At 38.1% G+C, this 20,829-nt stretch overlaps 3 protein-coding genes across 4 annotated transcripts; 1 reads left to right on the forward strand and 2 right to left on the reverse strand.

Annotated features, from left to right (window-relative positions):
- Nucleotides 1-1,424: 1,424 nt before the first annotated feature.
- On the forward strand, nt 1,425-10,475 carry tgfa (transforming growth factor, alpha). The gene is made up of 6 exons (XM_060867935.1): nt 1,425-1,813; nt 3,694-3,828; nt 4,295-4,409; nt 5,463-5,612; nt 5,796-5,905; nt 7,042-10,475. The coding sequence occupies exons 1-6, from the start codon at nt 1,774-1,776 to the stop codon at nt 7,047-7,049; spliced, it is 558 nt and encodes a 185-aa protein (XP_060723918.1). The 5' UTR covers nt 1,425-1,773; the 3' UTR covers nt 7,050-10,475.
- Nucleotides 10,476-10,627: 152 nt separating this feature from the next.
- Nucleotides 10,628-15,303, reverse strand: hdhd3 (haloacid dehalogenase-like hydrolase domain containing 3). 2 transcript variants are annotated; one of them, XM_060867933.1, is made up of 3 exons: nt 15,255-15,303; nt 11,691-12,024; nt 10,628-11,425 (listed from the first exon to the last, which is right to left on the reverse strand). In XM_060867933.1, exons 2-3 carry the CDS (start codon nt 12,018-12,020, stop codon nt 11,033-11,035), a joined length of 723 nt encoding a protein of 240 aa, XP_060723916.1. In that variant the 5' UTR covers nt 12,021-12,024; nt 15,255-15,303; the 3' UTR covers nt 10,628-11,032. The 2 variants fall into 2 exon arrangements, with proteins under 2 accessions (XP_060723916.1, XP_060723917.1); XM_060867934.1 differs by having other exon boundaries at nt 15,240-15,262.
- Nucleotides 15,304-15,535: 232 nt separating this feature from the next.
- On the reverse strand, nt 15,536-19,271 carry trub2 (TruB pseudouridine (psi) synthase family member 2). Its single transcript, XM_060867090.1, has 8 exons — nt 19,010-19,271; nt 18,564-18,698; nt 18,419-18,493; nt 18,261-18,322; nt 17,815-17,896; nt 17,605-17,677; nt 17,343-17,479; nt 15,536-16,522 (listed from the first exon to the last, which is right to left on the reverse strand). The coding sequence occupies exons 1-8, from the start codon at nt 19,263-19,265 to the stop codon at nt 16,158-16,160; spliced, it is 1,185 nt and encodes a 394-aa protein (XP_060723073.1). The 5' UTR covers nt 19,266-19,271; the 3' UTR covers nt 15,536-16,157.
- Between the last annotated feature and the right edge of the window lie 1,558 nt (nt 19,272-20,829).

Raw genomic sequence — 20,829 nt, forward strand, 5'->3', positions numbered from 1 at the left:
TTCATCTTCTACCGCTTATCCGAACTACCTCGGGTCACGGGGAGCCTGTGCCTATCTCAGGCGTCATCGGGCATCAAGGCAGGATACACCCTGGACGGAGTGCCAACCCATCGCAGGGCACACACACACACTCATTCACTCACGCAATCACACACTAGGGGCAATTTTTCCAGAGATGCCAATCAACCTACCATGCATGTCTTTGGACCGGGGGAGGAAACCGGAGTACCCAGAGGAAACCCCCGAGGCACGGGGAGAACATGCAAACTCCACACACACAAGGTGGAGGCGGGAATCGAACCCCGACCCTGGAGGTGTGAGGCAAACGTGCTAACCACTAAGCCACCGTGCCCCCGTAATATTGAGGTTATTCAAGATAAATAAATGAATAAATTATCATGGAAATATAAATACATTAACTATGAAAAGCTTAAATCTGAGGGATGAAATCTGAGGGCAAGTAAACAAACAAGAGAAACAGTACAAATAATTTCATGGGACAAGGCATTGATAATCCTCAACCTTACAAAGTCACTAACTAGCTTGCAGTCCATTCAACTAGAATGGCAATCACATGACTCTTTATCATAGATAGGAACATTACAAAATATAGCAGTCCATGCAAAAGGCTAATACCGCAGGAACCAGGAAATACACCATATACAAATGATGAGATCTACACCATTCATAGAACAGTTTAAAACTGAGAGCACAGAAAGACTGTGTAGTAGGGACTTTGTTCCCACCCGCATTTCAGTGAGTGGGAGCATCCAGGCACCTGCTAAGTGCACAAGAGTGTGATGCTGTGTTCAGTTACATGACCTGACCTAGTTATTTACTTTGTTTCCTATATTATGGTACTTGGTTCAGATTAAACAAAGTCTAACATAGTAAGCTAGCTAGGAAGAGTTCCTCAACATGCATAGGGCTCTTGGCTACCTAGCAGACTCAACAGTGCTTTAGCTGATATAGTCAGAGGCCCATTAATCAGGACAGTGAGCCAAAGCTCAAGTAATACTCAGCCGAGATAAGGGAAGAAATGGAGGTAAATCAAATTCAGGCATGTAATCTGAGTACAACTAACTTTATAAGCTCAGTGGCAATGTTAGTGTGAGCACTCAACCGTGCTAGCAACATAAATTCATAGACCTACAAGTTGCTAGGCATATGCATTTTCCAGGAGTCACAAAACATTTGCTGTTTCTTTCTCAGCAGTTGATGAGACATAAATCAGGCTACAATGTTTGTTAAAGGAAGAGGCAACATGATTGACAATTGAATATAGATGCTTCTTTCTCTTGATTGGTCGTTATTTGTCTTGTTCCATCTTTACAGGTTTAACTTCTTAAAATGACGTATTTCGACATTATTTCAGTTCATCCCTCTCACACACACACACACACACACACACACAGAAACTGGCATCCGCGCGCGCGCACAAAAGTAATCAAGTGTATGGAGGATGCGCCCTGCGTCACGGGATAAAATGCTTACAATTGCCTTTAGCGTTGGTAGTCTGAATCTTGTGTGGAAAGCTTCTGTTGCTTAGAAAGAGTCTAGCAGAGCACGTCTAAACTTCATTTAGAAGTAAAACAAGGGGCGCTAAACCACAATTTAATAGCCACTGGTATGGAATCAAGCTTAAAGGCGTTTTTTTTCGATATTACTTCTGACAAGCAAACATTTGGGCCTTCACAGGTGGACAAACGTACTTATATTCCAAATATACTTTAACGCCACGGATACAAGGGAACACCTTTGCAACTTATAACCATGTATCGAGCTTTCTGGGATACAATATTTCTGCTTAGTGGTGAGTCAATGTTTCCTGTTAGTCTTTGTGCTTGCTTTGTGTGTGTGTATATGTATGTATGTATGTATGTATGTATAAACTGGCAGAGAGGTTAAGCTAATTTGTGAAACATACAGGCTATGTTGTCAGTTTAATGCAAGGATACACTACAAGCTTTAAAAATCACTTCGCTGAGTTTAAGATGTGTTTGTGCACCTGGTATCTATGTGTCCATGCAGTACACCAAACACCAGATTCATGCTCTATTTCAGATCTCCAAGTGTTTCTCCCCCTCATGTTAATACCACCAATTGTCATTTATGATGCAAATCTAAGGGGAAGGACCCCAACCACTGTGTTGAATTTGTAGGGAGTATATTTTCCTACTCTCATTTACTTATTGTTAAACAAGCTTTTTCAAATTTCTTGTTTTGCTGAGGGTATTAGATGTGTCTTGTGTAAATGGGGTCATCCTTCTGTCATTCCTGCAGCTGATGCATCTATTAACATTGTAAAGAAGGCGTTGATGCACAGATTTCAACTATGTATAACCCCATATCTTGAGTCATGCTAATATGTGAGTCAGAAGGCACAGCCTAGTCTCATTCAATTAGAAAATTGGGAAAATTTTGTTATTCTACATGCTAGAACAGAAAACTGATGGCAGATTTAAGATTCATACATTTCAGTGTGTGTGTGTGTGTGTGTATATATATATATATATATATATATATATATATATATATATATATATATATATATATAATGATGATCCAAACAATAGCTTGACCTTTCAGTGATTGAAACAGGACTTCTACTACTGAGATTACTTTGTTTTATAAACTATATAATGTAATTTGTCTATGTTGTTTTTCAGAATTTTAGAATTGGTTAAAAATAGAATTGGTTAAAATGGTCAGTTAAAACCTTTCTTGATAAGACTAATCCTGCTCTAGTAGGCATATAGTCACACACCACTGATGTCTGATGTCGGTGCTGTTGATAGAACACCGGTCTCAACAACTCATGTTAGGAAAATGTATATAAACTTGGCTGGAAAAATGTTACCACAAGCTTGATCAGGATAAAGCAATTATTAAAGTATTTGAGTGGAAAACTGGAAATTTGAGAAGCATAAATGTTTCATTTTATTTAACAATCCACCTGTATTAATTTAATCATCATGGGATTGTTTTGGTCAAACACCAGTTAAAGATGCCTAATGGAGTAACTGGTCAAAGCTGAGCTTTACTCAGTTCAAATAATTTATATTGGTATATATGGTCAATGTCAGAATATCTGTCAGGTAAATTAGCATAGAGAAGTAAACCATGTAGCTGTTTGGTTTGATTATGATTTGTTTATCATCATAAACAATGATTATGAAAAGCAATTTGGGTATTTTGGATCTGTTGCATGTGTACTGACAAAAATGTTAAACTCTTCTGGTTTAAAATGGATTTTTGAATTTATTGTGAACTTATTTTATTGGTAAAACGTGTGATGTCTTTATTCAAACACATGTGATTTAGTAATCTGCACATTTATAGTGTAGGATAAAGTCATAGTTTAGTTATTTATCGGTTAGATTGTGCACAAATGTATTTGTTTTAAGTGTATTTAATTAATCAAACTAAAATAAAAATGTGCATCATGTTGGAGAAAAATAGAAGGTATATTGCCATATGACATTGTACTGCTGAGAAGGTTGGCACATGATATAAAACTTGCGGCACTCAACAGAGTAGGACTTCAAGTACTGGGAAAATTCTACTTTTTTACCCTGTAGTTTTCAGTGAAATTGCTATAATTTCTGTTGATTGAAGTGATTTTTGTTTTTTTTTCCAGTTCTTGGTGTTAGTGCTGAAAAATAAGTCATACATTTCATGGTTGTTTTGTAGGCTATTTATTTACATACAGCCAAGTGCAGGAAAATTCTACTTTAGCAACATCAAGCATGGTGATGATTCCCACCACAACCACCACTACAACTGTTTCCAACACAACAGCAGTGTCAAATACTACTGTTAAGAAAAGTAAGTTTTGGTTTTGTTAATTTAATTAACGTTTATTTTGTGGTGTCTAGTCAGGTGAAAAGTGGAGATATTTATAAATGTATAAATTCTACATGAAGTACTGCACTCGAGTATACACTAGAGGGGAAAATAACATGGGAGTAGTGTTTCTGGTTCATCCAACGGGATTGTTGTCATCGCTTTATGACTCCACCTAGTGGGCTCGTTCCCAGTTGATTCTTGTAGATATGCATTTCAACAATTTTGATCAGTCAAAAAGAGAGTAAATGCTCTTCTAGACCAGCTGTATTACAGTCTGACAACAAAATTAGTGTAAAAATAGAAATCTCAAAAGCTGTTTTATTGATCTAAGATATCTACACAGTGACATTTAGGAACATCCTTGTTTTCTATGGACTGTTCATATTCTATTTAAATTTATAATGCATGTGACAGTGGTTGTCCTTTATTTGCATCCTGGATACAGAGTTCCTAGTGGCAGCAGTCCACTCTCACTTTGCTGACTGTCCTGACTCCCACAGCCATTTCTGCTTCCATGGCACATGCCGCTTTCTGATCCTGGAGGATACACCAGCATGTGTGTGAGTGTACAAATGCATCACATTACTGTAATTATAAGATATGCATTATATATATGTCTTAGATATAAAAATGTAAACATAGTTGTGCAGTAGGGTGAGAGGCCCTGCAAAACACTTTTTTTTTGCAAAGGTGAGGTCATCTATGAAACAGATCCTGATGAACCATATTTAAATTGGCATTAATTATATTATAAAATAACAATTTAGTTTAGACATTATGGATTTAGAAATATGGGCACAGATAAGTTAGCAAAGTAAGACTTTGTAAATATTTGAAATGGTGATACTTATCTACTGATAATGTAAGTGTTTTAATAATAACTATTTTTGCAGTAACACGTGAAACTATGTAAACATTTGACCCCACACTGACCCCAAAAAGCAAACTGTGAGTAATAGAGTTTCCCCATAACTATGGCTGTGTCTGCAGCTCTAATACACTGACGTCAGACTATGGCTGAGTCATGACTGAATTCCTGTCTAAAATCTTTTTAGTAAGCTGTCTGTGTTTGGACAAATGTGGCTTGTTTTTGGCTAAATGACCTACTGTTGACTTAATACACAGACAAAAATTTGTTTAAGTAGAAAAAGTGTATCATCGTCATGTGCATAAATGTATTATCCTCTATTTTACTTCTGCATTTGAAAGACATGAATAATCATCAGATATGATTCACAGACTACACAGTACATTTATCAATAAATAACTGATATAAATTAAACAAATTAAAATCATTGCCACTGTTCATGTTTGTTCATGGGAGTTGGTGCCATGTCTGTGTGATCCCAACATTATTATACATATGCATAGTACAGTTGTTTTGTCTGGGGTCTTGCACTAGTTACTTGTACACAATGGCTCATAAAACGATATGTTTGGCTCTGTATGTTTATCTTTCCGAATATATTATGACTACATTCTGTGTGTGTGTATAATGAAAAGACTGTAATCTATCGGTTGAAATTCTATGGAATATTTGATTGATTTTACTTTAAATACATGTTTTAGTACTTGCCTGATATTCCCTGTGTTTTGTCGTTTTATGGGTGTAGGTGTCACCCAGGCTTTATAGGTATGCGTTGTGAGCATGCAGACCTGCTGGCAGTGGTGGCAACCAACCAAAGGCAGCAGACCTTGGCCACCATATTGATGCTGTGCATATTGGGCAGTGTCCTGCTTGTACTACTTTGCACATTAATAAAGTATGGAGTATATCTGCAGTATCAAAAAATATTTAGTTCTTTTTAGACACTGTAATACACACTCCACATACTGTATTCATGAAATACTGGTTGTGAGTAAGGTCATCATGCTCAGACCAGCACAATAAGAAAAGCTTGAACTCGGAAGGATTGAATTTGTGACTTTATCTAATATCTCTCTAGCTGTTGGTGGAGGCGGAGCAGTTGGAGGCGAGGACCTAAGCTTTCCTGTCCGTCAAAGAAACCAAATGGCATCGTAAAGAGTGGGACGTCCTGCTGTCACTCAGAGACTGGTATATATTTTGTTGGAGCTACTAAATTGCTATGGCCGCTAATCTTACCCACAAATATGCCACACTGCTATTTGTGTTAATTTGCTAGTTGACAAACACATTTACATTTATGGCACTTATCCAGAGCGACATACAGAGTGCTTTGAAGTCTTGAATACATTAACACTGGTTCACTAGGCTACAGATGTGGGATACTAAAACTGTTCTCTTTCTTTCTTTCTATTTTTTTTAAATAAATATACACATAAAACTAACAGGGAAAATAATTGCTAGTTGATATTATAATTGACTCTATCAGGGAGAGGTAGGTCTTCATCCGTCTTTTGAAGATAGACAGGGACTTAGCAGTTCGGACATGTAGGGGTAGTTTATTCTACCACCTCGGTGCCAGAAGCTCTTACCCCTCACCTTGAGAGATGGTGGGACCAGTCTATCAGTGCTAGAAGTTGACATTTAATTTTAAATTTGGGTACCTAAACTTTGTAGTGGATTAATGGGTTAACAATACCTGAAATTCTGTTTGTAATATCCCATGCTGATGCCTAAAAAAAATGACAGAATTACAATGAATAAATGAATGAATTTACTTATAATACTTGTATTTACTCACAAATATTTATATTCTAAATGTTCTAGATAATGTCGAGAAATGATGTTGAACCTCTAAATTTCTATGCACACTTATTTAGTCTGTGAAGGAAACACAATAATTAGGTAATTGGACATGGAATTTTGGGAATTTGGTCAGATAACTGCAGGAGTAAGCGTTGCTAGTTTGGTCACAGTGCATGTTGTTAGTGGACCCGACAAGCTTTTAATCAGATTTGTTAACAGGATGGTTGCACATATTTTATTCTTCTTCTCATATGAATGTCAAACAGAAACTGGGACAGATTTCTAAATTTGTTGATGACCGCTTTCTACTGTTTAATGTTTTTCTTTTGACATGATTTTCCATCTCCTTTTCTGTTTGCCATTAAATCTTTTGTTTTACCATCTGAAAACGTTCAATATGAACCGGTGTCAATGTACAGTATGTGCAAGGTAACTGAATTTACTCAGTGGAATTCAGAGTACTGGCTTTTTTAAATTACTACTGATATTTAAATTGCTTTTGTCTGTCTGTTTTTCTGCAGTGGTTTGAAATTGAGTGCTCTTGGTGTACCTTTGTTTTCCGTTTTGCTACCTGAAGCCCCATGGATTATTGCTGGATTAACCTACTGACTCATGTCAGCATGCTGAGAACCAAACCAGATGTGGAATTCAGAACTTATACTCACTGGAAGTAAACTTATCCATTCAGTTTTTAGATTTTGTGGTATATAAAACTAAAATGATGGAAGATGGTTGATTTCCCAACAGAGATATTGATCTCCTGGACTTTCATACCCTTGTGTGAGAACAGATTACAGGAATGAAGATCCAGTCAGACTTAAATGACTTGTTTGTGAGAAAATCCCAGCAGTGAAGGAGTAATGGACTAGTGCTTAAGACCTACTCAGCTGGATGTGAAAAGTAAGATTGAGATTCAGAACTTTTGAGTTAACGTGTTCAGGATGCTTGGACATTCTCAAGACACTGAGATCTCGCACTATATATCACAACATGATAAGAGGAATAGTTTCATTTTTCAAATCACGGAAAGCTTAAAGAAAACTATCAAACTGTTTGTGGCATGTGACACCAAAAGACATAGTACTTGTCAAAGGTTTGGATGCACCTTCTTGTAGAAAGATTTTGCTTGATTTTTCACATTAGGAAAATCCAAACTATAAAATATGCTTTGAAATTTTACAGGGAACAAGAAGTGCTAAATAACTAATTAACGAACTAAATTATATGAACAAAAAGTAAATAATTATTAACAATCTTCATGAACAATCTGTAAAGAGTTTGGCTACTTTCCTAAAGTTCCCAGGTATTGAACAGTTTCTGGTTGTAGTTTCTATGTTTTAAATGAAAACTATTTATTTTTTGCAAATTTCAATCATATGCATTTAGAAATCTTTTTAAGATTATCAAGAACAGTTACATGTGTCCAAACTTTTGGCATGTGGTGGATGAGAGAGAATTTTAAATGTTTTATTTATTCAGAAGTGTCACACAATTAATGGTTCTAAGAATGGAAGAATAATCTTAGCTATCTTGGATCTTAAATGATGATGATCTTTGATAATAATAGATGAAGAAAATGTGTACACTAAATATTCAAAAGTATATTTCAGGTATATTAATGTATTCAATATCCATGATATCTTTAACAATTTATAGTCAATGGCAGGCTTCTGAGGAAAACACTTGACTCCAGAGAGTATTTTTTTGCTTATGTTCTTTATTATTGCTGCACTTGAGATGTACTTCTTCACACATTCTTTTTAGTAACATAAGCATGCATACTCACCTGACACACCTAGTGGAGAGATCGTTTTTACGAGGTTTTTAACACCACTGGATAAGTTCTAAAATAAGAATCACAACACTTGTATGATTTTGGCAATAATTATTTTAATATTTCAAAATTGGGTGTGCACAAGTGTGTTTAAATATTCACTGTACACTGTTGCACTGCGATCATTTGATTGACAACTACTTGTATATCTGCACACTTACCCCATACAGTAACTAAATCAGACACTGAATTGTGCTAAACAGGCCCTGCCTTTAGACGGTTGCTTTAGAAAAGTATGTAGATATATTTGTGCCACTAAATTCACTTCACAAAGCACTATGTACATTTTCACTTCTAAATATAGTCCACACACATGTTCACACTCAACTATGTATGCACATACAGACAATAACGATGGCTTTGTTCCTGATGTAAACCTCTTTTCCGTTTATAGCAAATGAATTCGAAATGTTTTAAACCTTGCTGAACTTTATGTATGTTGTCTTCTTGATCCTCAAGCCTTTTGTCATTGTTCTTATGTAAATGTATGGTAACATGGTGCATCTAGATACTGGTGAAACCCTGATGATGTGTCGAGAGTTATTCAGGCATCAGTGATCCCTATCAGCTGATCACTCAAACAATAGATCCTGCTTTATGCACAAGATGATCTAAAATTAGAAATCATTAGCACTAGATTTACATCACTGTAATAGTTCACAGTTTAATGGAAAATTGACTGTATAAGACTTCATCCAAATGACTGAGGGAGAGAGTGTCGCTGGCATTGAGCACTTTATATAAAGGACGTCCCTTAAAAACTGATTGCACTGGCAAATCCCTTGAACTGACTTGATTTGTTAACTGGAGAAAAAAAAATTCGAAGAAACTGAGTAAGTAAAAAAAAAAAAAAATGTTATTTAATCACTTTAGCAAATACAGGAAAGTAATTGGATATGGGGAGAATGTGGTTGCAAGCAAATGAATAATTGTGCTAGATGATGTAAGACTCATCTGCTTTGTGACTCTGGAATATATTTGACAAGCCTTATTTAATCTTCAAAATATAGTAGTTTGACATTCATTTTGTTAGCCAGTATTTAAAATACAAACCAAAGACACAATGTTGTTCATATCATTAATGTTAGTCTTAAAACATATTTTTGTCCTTTCTTTGTAAAATCACATGTTGCTTTTTTTTTTTTTTCCTTCACTGTACATTACCCAGTGCTATATGTCAATATTTAATTTCATCATGCACATTTGTTTGGTCTTAAGATATGCCAGGATTATAAATAGCTGTGTTCCTGGATAACTGGGCTTGTGATTTTCATTGATTACATGATTTATATGTTTTTCTATTGACTACAAATTTAGTTGTTGCAATATTCAGCCACATCATATTTCCATGTTCTTTACCTCTGTATGGATTCCTCTTTCACTTAAAGTTAAAATGCAGAAAGATTTACTGACTTGGTGTCGTTTTGTTTCAAATATTTTTAGCAGTAAGTTAACTTATTTGAACTTATTTTTACCACTCATATGACACTTTATATAGCTGTTTGCTCTGCTGTAACTTTATCCTAGCAATCTTATCATTAACCCATATGACGGACTTATTTTGCACTTTGAGTCATTTGTATGCATCTTAGTCTTTATTTCAACCTGAGCATTTCCTAATTTCTTCTCTTGAATACTTTTGTTTACCTTTATATTTAAATGTAACCTGTTTTTTTTTTCTGGACACCAGTCTTGTATTTTTACTCTCTGTACCCCATCATGCCATCATTACACCCCCATTAGTGCTAGACAGAGAAGACAAGCTAGATCCTGACATGCCACTACTGCTTTGGCTTTTCTTCCCCTCTGACTGAATTCACTCATCCTTATACAGTACTTCTATCTGGACTTTCTGCCTTTGTGACTCAACTTCTGCTGCTGTGGATGGTCCCACATGGATACCATAAAAATTACATTTACCAAAAAACAGTTTATCGTTAAGTTTCACCCTTGATTTAATATATAAACTGTAGATGTGAACCTAAGAACTAAGTATATATGTTTGCCTGTACTCTTCTACACCCGTATAATGTAAGAACTTAAGCTCTGGTGTGTCCTACAAAACGAAAGGTTACCCTTTTTCCTTTCAAGTTCCGGTTCCTTTCAAGTTTTCTTCCTCATATCCTCATGTTTAATTTTTCCTAGCCAATGTTCCTTCTGGCTTGCTCAATCAGGATCAAAATCTACTTTCAGGTTGCTGTAGGGCTACATTGTGCCAGTGTCTTTACAAATAAAATTTAGTTGAATTGAAGCAGTTTCAGTCTCTTTCATAATCTGTTTCAGTACTTTTAATTTCAGTTCTCCGTTTGCATGATTTAACAAACCATTTTGTTCATATGCATAATAAACATTAGTGTAATCTGAACTGTTTCGGACTTTCTATCTTCGAGAAAAATAAAATCATATCCATTTTTTTCTCTACATCTTCCATTACACAAATATTGAATAAACATTTACTTTTATTTCTAATAATTAAAAATTTGTCATGACACAAGATTCAAAGTATACAAGTATAAAGAAAGGAGTCTGCACATAGTGCATTTCACTGAATATTTACAGGCACAAATTATTTACTTATTTACTATAGACTATTTACTTGATCTTTGGAAATGGTATTTAAAGAAAAAATGCATGAACACAATTTATATTATTTAATGATCCCAGCAACTGTAAACTGTTTAAGTTTCCTGTAATAGTCGGGCTGGTAGCTCATCTAGGCTCTGTAGTCGATGCTGTGGAGGAACATCCAGATGTTTCTGGAGTCCATGCCTATCTAGCAGATAACCCTGAATACCTAATGCTCGAGAGGTGAGGTAGTCATTTATGTAGTGGTCCCCAACATGGACTACGTATTTGGCTGGCACCCCAGCCTTTTTCAGGGCTTGGGCAAAAATATCTGGGTTTGGTTTTGCCACAGCAGCATCCTCTGAAGTCAGCAAAAATGAGAAATGGGTTCGGAGGCCACATCCTTGAAGGATTCCATCTAGGCGCCTGTCAAAATTGGACACCACCCCCTGCTTCAGTCCCAGAGCAGTGCAGGATTTTAGGGTAGAATTTGAGTCTGGGAACACCTGAAGACAAACTCAAATAATTAATTGCTTCATGTATAAGATCTGATGTTTGTAAAGAGAGTGAATGATTGTTTTCTGTTTTGTCACATTAAAACTGATAATTTGTCAAATGAAAAGATTTAATAAAATTACTGTTGATTTTGAAATGAAGAAAAACACAAGCAAAGCATTAATTAAATTCCAAAGCAGACAGCAGTGTCAATAATTAACAACTCAAACAATTTTAAAAAAAAAATGAGGAGGAAGTTTGTTGGCAGTCTCTTACCTCCCAGTTTTCTGGACCAGAAAAATTATAGTAAAGATTATTGGCAAGTGTGGCAAGCAAATCAGGATCCTGCACCCCACACTGGGAGAAAGTGCTCTTCACCAAACTTGTCCACCACAGTTGGCCATTCATACCCTGAGCAACACCATAGTTAGGGTACAAACGTGAGTGCTGCTGGTAAGCTTCCCTGAATGCGTTCTCTAACGGCACGACTGGTAAATTCAGTCCAACACGCTTGGCCTCATTACAGTACTGCTCTCCCACAGACTGGCGCACCTTCAGAAGAGTGTCTTTTATATCCCATAAAACCCAACGTATAGGCAATCGCATGGTCCTGCAAGACACAATATAATATTCTTAAGCAAATATCAGGGCTGCCAACATTTGAGTTCAGCTTAGTGTGAGATTTGGGGGCGGGGCTTTGGTTATGGGGAGTGGCTTATATAGGGGGCGTGGCTTGGTGTGGAAAAAAATACAAACACAAAATCCTTGCATTATCAGAAGTGTATTAAGTATATATTGATTGTCAAAGTATTTGGTATCTGTACAGAATTTCTTGGGAGATTTACATTACATTTAAATTTCACGAACATTTTACAGAAATAGGATTAACACATTGATACAAGCGTTCTTTTCTTGCCTGTCCCTGACACTTTAGATAACATCCTGCAACAGAAAATTCTAATTTATCCATACTGACACCACCAACAGTCAAATATCTGGACATGATTGATGAGTTGTGATTGATATAAATAAAATCATTTTAATATTGCATGTTGACTTCACATTCTGTTATTAGAAAACAATAATTAACATTAACTAATAGGCATGTCCAGATATTTATCATCTGGAAATGCTTTTGTACTGTTTTTTATGATAAAGTTATGTAAAATAACTGCTCAGTGCTGCAAAACAAACAACTCTGCTAATGTTAATTTAACTCTATATAAACTATATAACAACACAGGCCTATTAGTTACTAGTCTAAACTGGACGGAGACACGGAGCGCCCTGTAACCCACTGACCTGCCTGCGTTCACAATTCACACGGTGCAGATGGGAGGGAGAACGGCTGACTACAGTTTATGGGAATAAATTGTGTATTTCCCTCACAATTGTCACAAAAAACTCACTACACTGTCTGTCTGGTCTCTCTGCGCGTTGCTTTGCGAGGTCATGCGGCGCGATTTGTTTTCCTTACTGCTGCACGAGTCTGCGTGAGAATATGGGGTGTGGCGTGAGAATATGGGGTGTGGCGTGAGAATATGGGGGTGTGGCGTGAGAATATGGGGTGTGGCGTGAGAATATGGGGGTGTGGTGTGAGAATATGGGGTGTGGTGTGAGAATATGGGGTGTGGTGTGAGAATATGGGGTGTGGCGTGAGAATAAGGGGTGTGACGTGAGAATATGGGGGTGTGGCATGAGAATATGGGGGTGTGGCATGAGATTATGGGGTGTGGCGTGAGAATAAGGGGTGTGGCTTGAGAATATGGGGGTGTGGCATGAGAATATGGGGTGTGGCGTGAGAATATGGGGGTGTGGCGTGAGAATAAGGGGTGTGGCATGAGAATAAGGGGTGTGGCGTGAGAATATGGGGGTGTGGCGTGAGAATATGGGGTGTGGCGTGAGAATATGGGGGTGTGGTGTGAGAATATGGGGTGTGGTGTAAGAATATGGGGGTGTGGCATGAGAATATGGGGGTGTGGTGTGAGAATAAGGGGTGTGGCGTGAGAATAAGGGGTGTGGCGTGAGAATAAGGGGTGTGGCGTGAGAATATGGGGGTGTGGCGTGAGAATATGGGGTGTGGCGTGAGAATAAGGGGTGTGGCGTGAGAATATGGGGGTGTGGCGTGAGAATATGGGGGTGTGGCGTGAGAATAAGGGGTGTGGCGTGAGAATATGGGGTGTGGCGTGAGAATATGGGGGTGTGGCGTGAGAATATGGGGGTGTGGCGTGAGAATATGGGGGTGTGGCGTGAGAATATGGGGGTGTGGCGTGAGAATATGGGGGTGTGGCGTGAGAATATGGGGTGTGGCGTGAGAATATGGGGTGTGGCGTGAGAATATGGGGGTGTGGCGTGAGAATATGGGGGTGTGGCGGGAGAATATGGGGGTGTGGCGTGAGAATATGGGGGTGTGGCGTGAGAATATGGGGGTGTGGCGTGAGAATATGGGGGTGTGGCGTGAGAATATGGGGGTGTGGCGTGAGAATATGGGGTGTGGCGTGAGAATATGGGGTGTGGCGTGAGAATAAGGGGTGTGGCGTGAGAATATGGGGGTGTGGCGTGAGAATATGGGGTGTGGCGTGAGAATATGGGGTGTGGCGTGAGAATATGGGGTGTGGCGTGAGAATATGGGGGTGTGGCGTGAGAATATGGGGTGTGGCGTGAGAATATGGGGGTGTGGCGTGAGAATATGGGGTGTGGCGTGAGAATATGGGGGTGTGGCGTGAGAATATGGGGTGTGGCGTGAGAATATGGGGGTGTGGCGTGAGAATATGGGGGTGTGGCGTGAGAATATGGGGTGTGGCGTGAGAATATGGGGGTGTGGCGTGAGAATATGGGGTGTGGCGTGAGAATATGGGGGTGTGGCGTGAGAATATGGGGTGTGGCGTGAGAATATGGGGGTGTGGCGTGAGAATATGGGGGTGTGGCGTGAGAATATGGGGTGTGGCGTGAGAATATGGGGTGTGGCGTGAGAATATGGGGGTGTGGCGTGTGAATATGGGGTGTGGCGTGAGAATATGGGGGTGTGGCGTGAGAATATGGGGGTGTGGCGTGAGAATATGGGGTGTGGCGTGAGAATATGGGGTGTGGCGTGAGAATATGGGGGTGTGGCGTGTGAATATGGGGTGTGGCGTGAGAATATGGGGGTGTGGCGTGAGAATATGGGGTGTGGCGTGAGAGCGTGAGATTTGAGTCAATTACGTGAGCCTCACGCTGAATGCGTGAGAGTTGGCAGCCATGCAAATTATCATTGGGCATCAAGGCAGGATTCATGCAAATTACTGACCACGGAAATAAAATCTCATTATAATACACAAATCTCCCTGAGGTCCATCACTAGTAGTCTCTTGTCCTGCTGTCAGTGACCATGATTTTCATTTGTTCTTTTCAGATGTTCATTTGATTTCACTGCCATTAAAAAAGCAAGCAAACAAGGCTTACACGATGCCAAATATACACTCACAGTCCACTTTATTAGGAACACCTGTACACATGCAGGTTCATGCAGTTATATAATCATCCAGTCATATGACAGCAGTTCAATGCAACGAATGAAACACCTAAAGGCCAAGAGTTTCAGGTCATGTTCACATCAGAGTCAGGGGAAAGTGTGATCTCTGTGATTTAACTGTGAGGTGTTTCAGAATTAAAGCTTTCAAAACAAATACTTCTGTTTCTCCTACCTATGAATATTCATTAACCTAAGGCTGTTTATAGGCTACATAACCTCCTAAACACGTCAATCACTTTAGACTAATCTGAAACTTTAAATGAAGATGAGAAAAATGAGACAGAAAAATGAGGCATTAATGTAAATTAACACACAATCAAGAAGCTTACAGTCTGATGACACTTCAAGCGCAGCTTCTTCTTCGTGTTTATGTCATATGAGTTCATGAACAGAGCGCCGCCTAGCGGACTATAGTGCAATGAGCAAAGAGGAGACCTGGGTACTAAAAAATCACCTTCAATATGTTTTTACTTAGACGCTTGTGAAATATATTACTATAGGTTATTACCTTAATACCTTTATGTTAGTGAATTGATATGCAATTAATATATAATAATTATCTGAAAAAAAAATTTACTTAATAGGTGAAGAAAACCATCACAGACCAAACACTTTTATTGTGAACCAAAGTCTTGTTTATCTTCATTAATACAACACACATACAATAAGATTAAGTAACCTGAAAAAATATTGATACATAAACCACAGGCATGGAGTGCAATAAACAGGCTGCTGCTGTCAAACAAGTACGATGTTGAAATAGATCTTTAGCTGCACATAAACCCATCAATACACTGAATGGTTTTAGTATAAAGGTTACAAGAAATTAAATGAGACTTGAGAAAAACAAAACAAAACAAAAAACAATGTCACCTAAATGAGGGCGAGTAAATTAAAACGCTTTTTTTTTATTTGTTATTGTTTGTTGCAAATAAGTCGCACAAAACGTTTTGTTCAAAGCAAGAATTCCAGCTTGCTCTTAAAAAAATTATCCTCTAGACAAAATAATTCCATTTCCGTTTTTTTATTTTTTATTTCTTAATTAACAAATTTTTCTTTGTACTTTTCAGGGTTTCCATCTGCCTCACCTTCCTGTATAATGATCGATACAGCAATAAATATTTTGAAGTTTCATTTAACAATAAATCAGAGCACAATTCTCCATGGAATTATTGTTATTCACAATGGAATAACTGGGTCTTATTTCATCATCAAATTAAAGAACATTAGAATTACCTGCTGTCAGACATTTCTGAAAGAGGACTCAGTGATCCTGCTTTCTCTTTGCTAGCAGACTCTGACTGACAAGTACTAGTCCTTGTTTGGCCTTGAGTCTGTGTGCTGGAGTCTGACTGCTTGACAATTTGCCTGTTAATGTCATTCTTCCGGATTTTCCGCGTAGTACAGCGAAAGTTAGCAATGGCTGGTATAATATCATCCGCAGTCCAGTGGTGGCGAGACAGAGCATCCTCCATTTTAAAAGGACCATCTCGTGTGCGACGCACCTTGGTGCAGACTGCATTAGTGCGCAGTTCCAACCCCACCTCGTGCACCAGTTTCCGAAGGAACCGCTGAGATTCATTTACACACTGAACCTCTGAAGCATTTATAAAAACACAGAAAAACACAAAAAGTGGTAAGGATAAAGACTTACTGGATATATCACTAGCAGGAAAATTATTAATTATTTCTAGTAATAAAAGTGGAAGAAAATTAAATTAATACTTCGTTCTAATTTCTGTCTATTGCAATATCTCCCTCTATTGGTAAAAAAAAAAACCAACTAATCTATAACAAATCTGTACAATATATTATTTTAATGATGGAGCTTTTTCAGAGGAAAGACATTGTATTTGTGTTATATGATAGTTATGGGTACATGGATGCCTCACAACTCTTGGGAAAGCAAGTGACCAAAATAATTGTTTTTTTCCATATTGACTCTGTTAATACATGTAAAAATTATATTAAGACAGCTTTTGTAAGACATCCTTACATTCTGTGTCAAGCTGTTGTTGTTTTGCATTTATTACTAAAATTTAACAACTTTCCATTTTTAGTCAGGTTTTACTTAGTACAGGCAAACATGTCAAAATGAGTGAACATTAATCCCTGATACACTACAGATGTGGCAGAAAAGTGAACTGCTAAGATATGTATGTAAGTTGGGGGAACGTGGTAGCTCGGTGGAGGTGTTGGACTGCTGATCAGAGCTCGAATCCCACACTCACAAAGCTGGGCAAAACTACCCTCAATTGCTCAGCTGTATAAATTAGATAAAATGTAAGTTGCTCTGACCATAACCATTGAAGGTACCGGCAAACTGCCAACTGTTGGCCACTCTCCAGGGGCACTGTATCATAACTGAAGAATTCCACTGTGCAGTAATGTGTGTGGTGATAAAGGTTTCTTCTTACCTAGTGTGAACAGAGGTGGTTTAAAGCAGAGACATCGCAACCCAGTTAAAATGGGAGGACTTTTATCCAGTGGACGTAACAGCCCCTTCACTGCAAGCTCATAAGCTTCCTGAGTGCTCAGGTCCACATGAGAGTACCTGAGTAAAACACAGATTTTGATGAGAAACAATGAATGAACTGCATATTCCAAAGGCAGTACTAAAACAAACTGAAATGTAACTTCTGCACATCATTCAGCATTTTATTGATTATAGTGACTCACGTTATTAAAGCTTTCTGATTGGCTCCTTGGATCATGGCCAACACTCTATCTAGCTTGTCATTTGTAACATGATCTAATGTTGAAAAAGACAAACATAGGATGCCAATGGGTATAGCTGAACTGTTTAACATTAAATCAGATCAGAATTTCTGCTGGTTTCATTAACATCAACTTCACTTTTCTCAGGGAAGACAGAATAACAATTAGTACCAAATGTGCTTCGCTCTATAACTCGTCCAGTGTTAGTGAAATCATCTGTGGCCATCCCAAGTTCCCCCTCCAGCGTGTATTCCTGGAATTAATACAACAAAACAAAACTCCACTAAAAAGTATTTAAAATACAAGTTTACATGAAAAGTTTAATACATGTGTCAAAACTACTAGGTGTTGTGAGCAGAATGCAAAGAATACAATGACTATTCCATTTACATTCTACAAATAAGCTAGATAGGTTTACACAGACACAAATAATTTTACCTAGCTGATACTGAACACACGTATTAATGGAGTCAGAATTGAGGCAAGCTAACAGTTACAAAATGGCATTGTGCATCATGGGCTGTAGAAACTCATTTAACCTTCTGTACATTTTTCGTGTGTTTTTTAAATCCCCTCACACATCTTTTCCATAACAATGTATAATATTAAATGTTTACCCTGGTCACATGTGATCTGTACAGACTCTCTAGGGCAGTGTTTCCATTCCCCAGACCCAAAACTGGAAGAAAAAACAAACAAACATAGGATGAACCTACAATAATAAAGCAAGAAAATATTCTGGAATAATAAATATATTCAATAAAAAAAGTCTTACCTAATACTCCTGAAGAAAATGCATCCAATCGATGGCCAACTCCAACACGGATCTTATGAAACCTTGGTCCTGTCACTGGACAAGGAGTTTAATCCTGTCATATACAGTCTAGACAGAATTATAAGTGATGTGAACTGGGTCTTACCCAGAGGATGATCAGCCAGAGCAGGCAGACTGGTCTTGGTGACAGTGAGTTGGCTGGAGCTGCTGCCGTCTCCACTCGGTAAAAGCTGAAACTGGACCGTACAGCGCGGTGGGGCCACAGGACACGAATTAACCGCTACAATACATCAAAATGTACATGGATACCACAGAAAGAAATAAAGATGAAGATTGACAGATTGATTCGATTATTCGATGTAATTATTAGATTATATGATATGATAAATATATGTGGTAGCCTAGTGGTTAAGGTGTTGGGCTACCAATTGGATGGTTGTGGGTTCGAATCCCGCGTCCCCCAGGCTACCACTGCTGGGCCCCTGAGCAAGGCCCCTAACCCTCAACAGGCTCAGTTGTGTGAAATGAGATAAAATGTGTAAGTCACTCTGAATAAAGGTGTCTGTTAACTGATGTAAATGTAGTGCTCACCTTTCAGTAGGTTTGTCTCTATAGTGTCTCTGACAAGTTTCCAGTGAACTCCTTGAGGTTTGTACACAGAGAACAGACCGTCTAATTTACGGAAGAGGAGTGAAGCTGGCGTAGACATTGCAACAGCTGTTTCTACGACATTAACTATTCTTTGCTTTACTACCCGAATAAAGTAAAACAAGAAACTCAAATCATTTACATCACACGCCAGTAAGCAAGTCACACACAAACACAGCGTGTTTTCCTTCTTCGGCATTAAACATTACAGCTGCTGTGAGCTTTAGACTGCCCTCTACAGGTCGAAGCAAAATGTCCTCTCTTTCTCCAGTCCTGCTGGGTGCTGCTTCCTGAACAGCTGACCTGCACATGCACATAACCATGCTGGTGAATCCATGGTCAAAATAATCAACAGAGTAGCGAGTGTGCTCGGATTTAAATGTTGTGGGGTCTCAATCAACCGGGCTGACTTTGAGGGCATGTTTCCATTTTGTACTGACTAGGAAATCCATCCCCATCATCCACCTTCAGGTTAGGTGTTTTGAAAAGGCTTTGCCATCCCAGATTGTTTCCCAGCAGCCTTGTCACAGCACTTACACACTTGATTATACTTATAAACAGAATTAAAATTTTAGCGTGGGTTCACATTGCAAACATGTGTCATATGTTTTGGTTTACAAGACAGCCTGTTAAGGGAACCTAGAGGACACCCACATGAACATGAGAACATGCAAAACAACACACACAGAACAAAAGCACAGTTTCCCAGGAGCGGTGAGAAGGCGATACTAAACTACTGCATGCTATCTAGTACATGATACTATGCAATCAATACAACAGTTAATAATTAATAAGCAAAAACAAAGAAAACCCACTTGAGCTTTGCACTTTACTAACTTATTTGAGCCTTACTATTTAATTTAATGTTAAAGAAGAAATAGCTTTAGCTTATTTATTTTTAATGAAAATGAATACAAATAAAAATACAAAGACTTTGAGGTAAACTGGTCACACTGTTTTATTTGGTTAGAAATAATGTGCCATAAATATAATAAATGTCCCTGAAAATCAACTACAGAGGGCAATTTCTCCTTCTTTGTCCTTCACATAGCTAGATATGGCCTTCTGACAGGAGAGAGATGGGCATAGTCAGGTCCAGTGTTTCCGCAGGTGGTGACAGCTGAGCTGTGCAGGTGTGCAAACTAATATACAGTTTCAGGATATTATGGTATGAGCCATTTAGAAACACAGAAGCTGGAAAAAAATATTTACAAAAGTGTCATTGGACACTCATGCATACATAAAAAAAGAAAAACAAAAGATTACATCGTTAACATTTACTACAATTAATAATACTGAGCATAAATAATATACTGCAAATACTTGAAAGTGTCACATTCCAAACTTCATACTACTGTTATAAAGAACACACACACACACACACACAGATTTTCAACAAGGACCACCAAGCTCACATTTACATAATGTATGTACATTAGATGGTGTACATACATTAGAATTTTTGATTAGATGGTGATTTGTGTATTTGTGTATTGTTCAATATGGCAGATGTTCTTTCTCCTCCCTTACTATAAGCTTATCACCATAGTCACCATAGTCTCAAGATTGTGTCTCACCTTCACCCCTGAGTGCAATAGTCTCTGTTAGTCACGGAAATTTCCATGGTTTAGGTTTGACCCTAGGGCTGTTATATAGGAAAAGATAATTAATTAGCAGACAGCTGTTGATGTGACATCATTACAATTGTTCCAAAATAAGCCAGAGATACACCTGAGAATCACAAATTGCATGTGTTGGATATG

The sequence above is a fragment of the Tachysurus vachellii genome, chromosome 4 (assembly GCF_030014155.1).
Source record: "Tachysurus vachellii isolate PV-2020 chromosome 4, HZAU_Pvac_v1, whole genome shotgun sequence".
Lineage (NCBI taxonomy): Eukaryota > Metazoa > Chordata > Actinopteri > Siluriformes > Bagridae > Tachysurus > Tachysurus vachellii.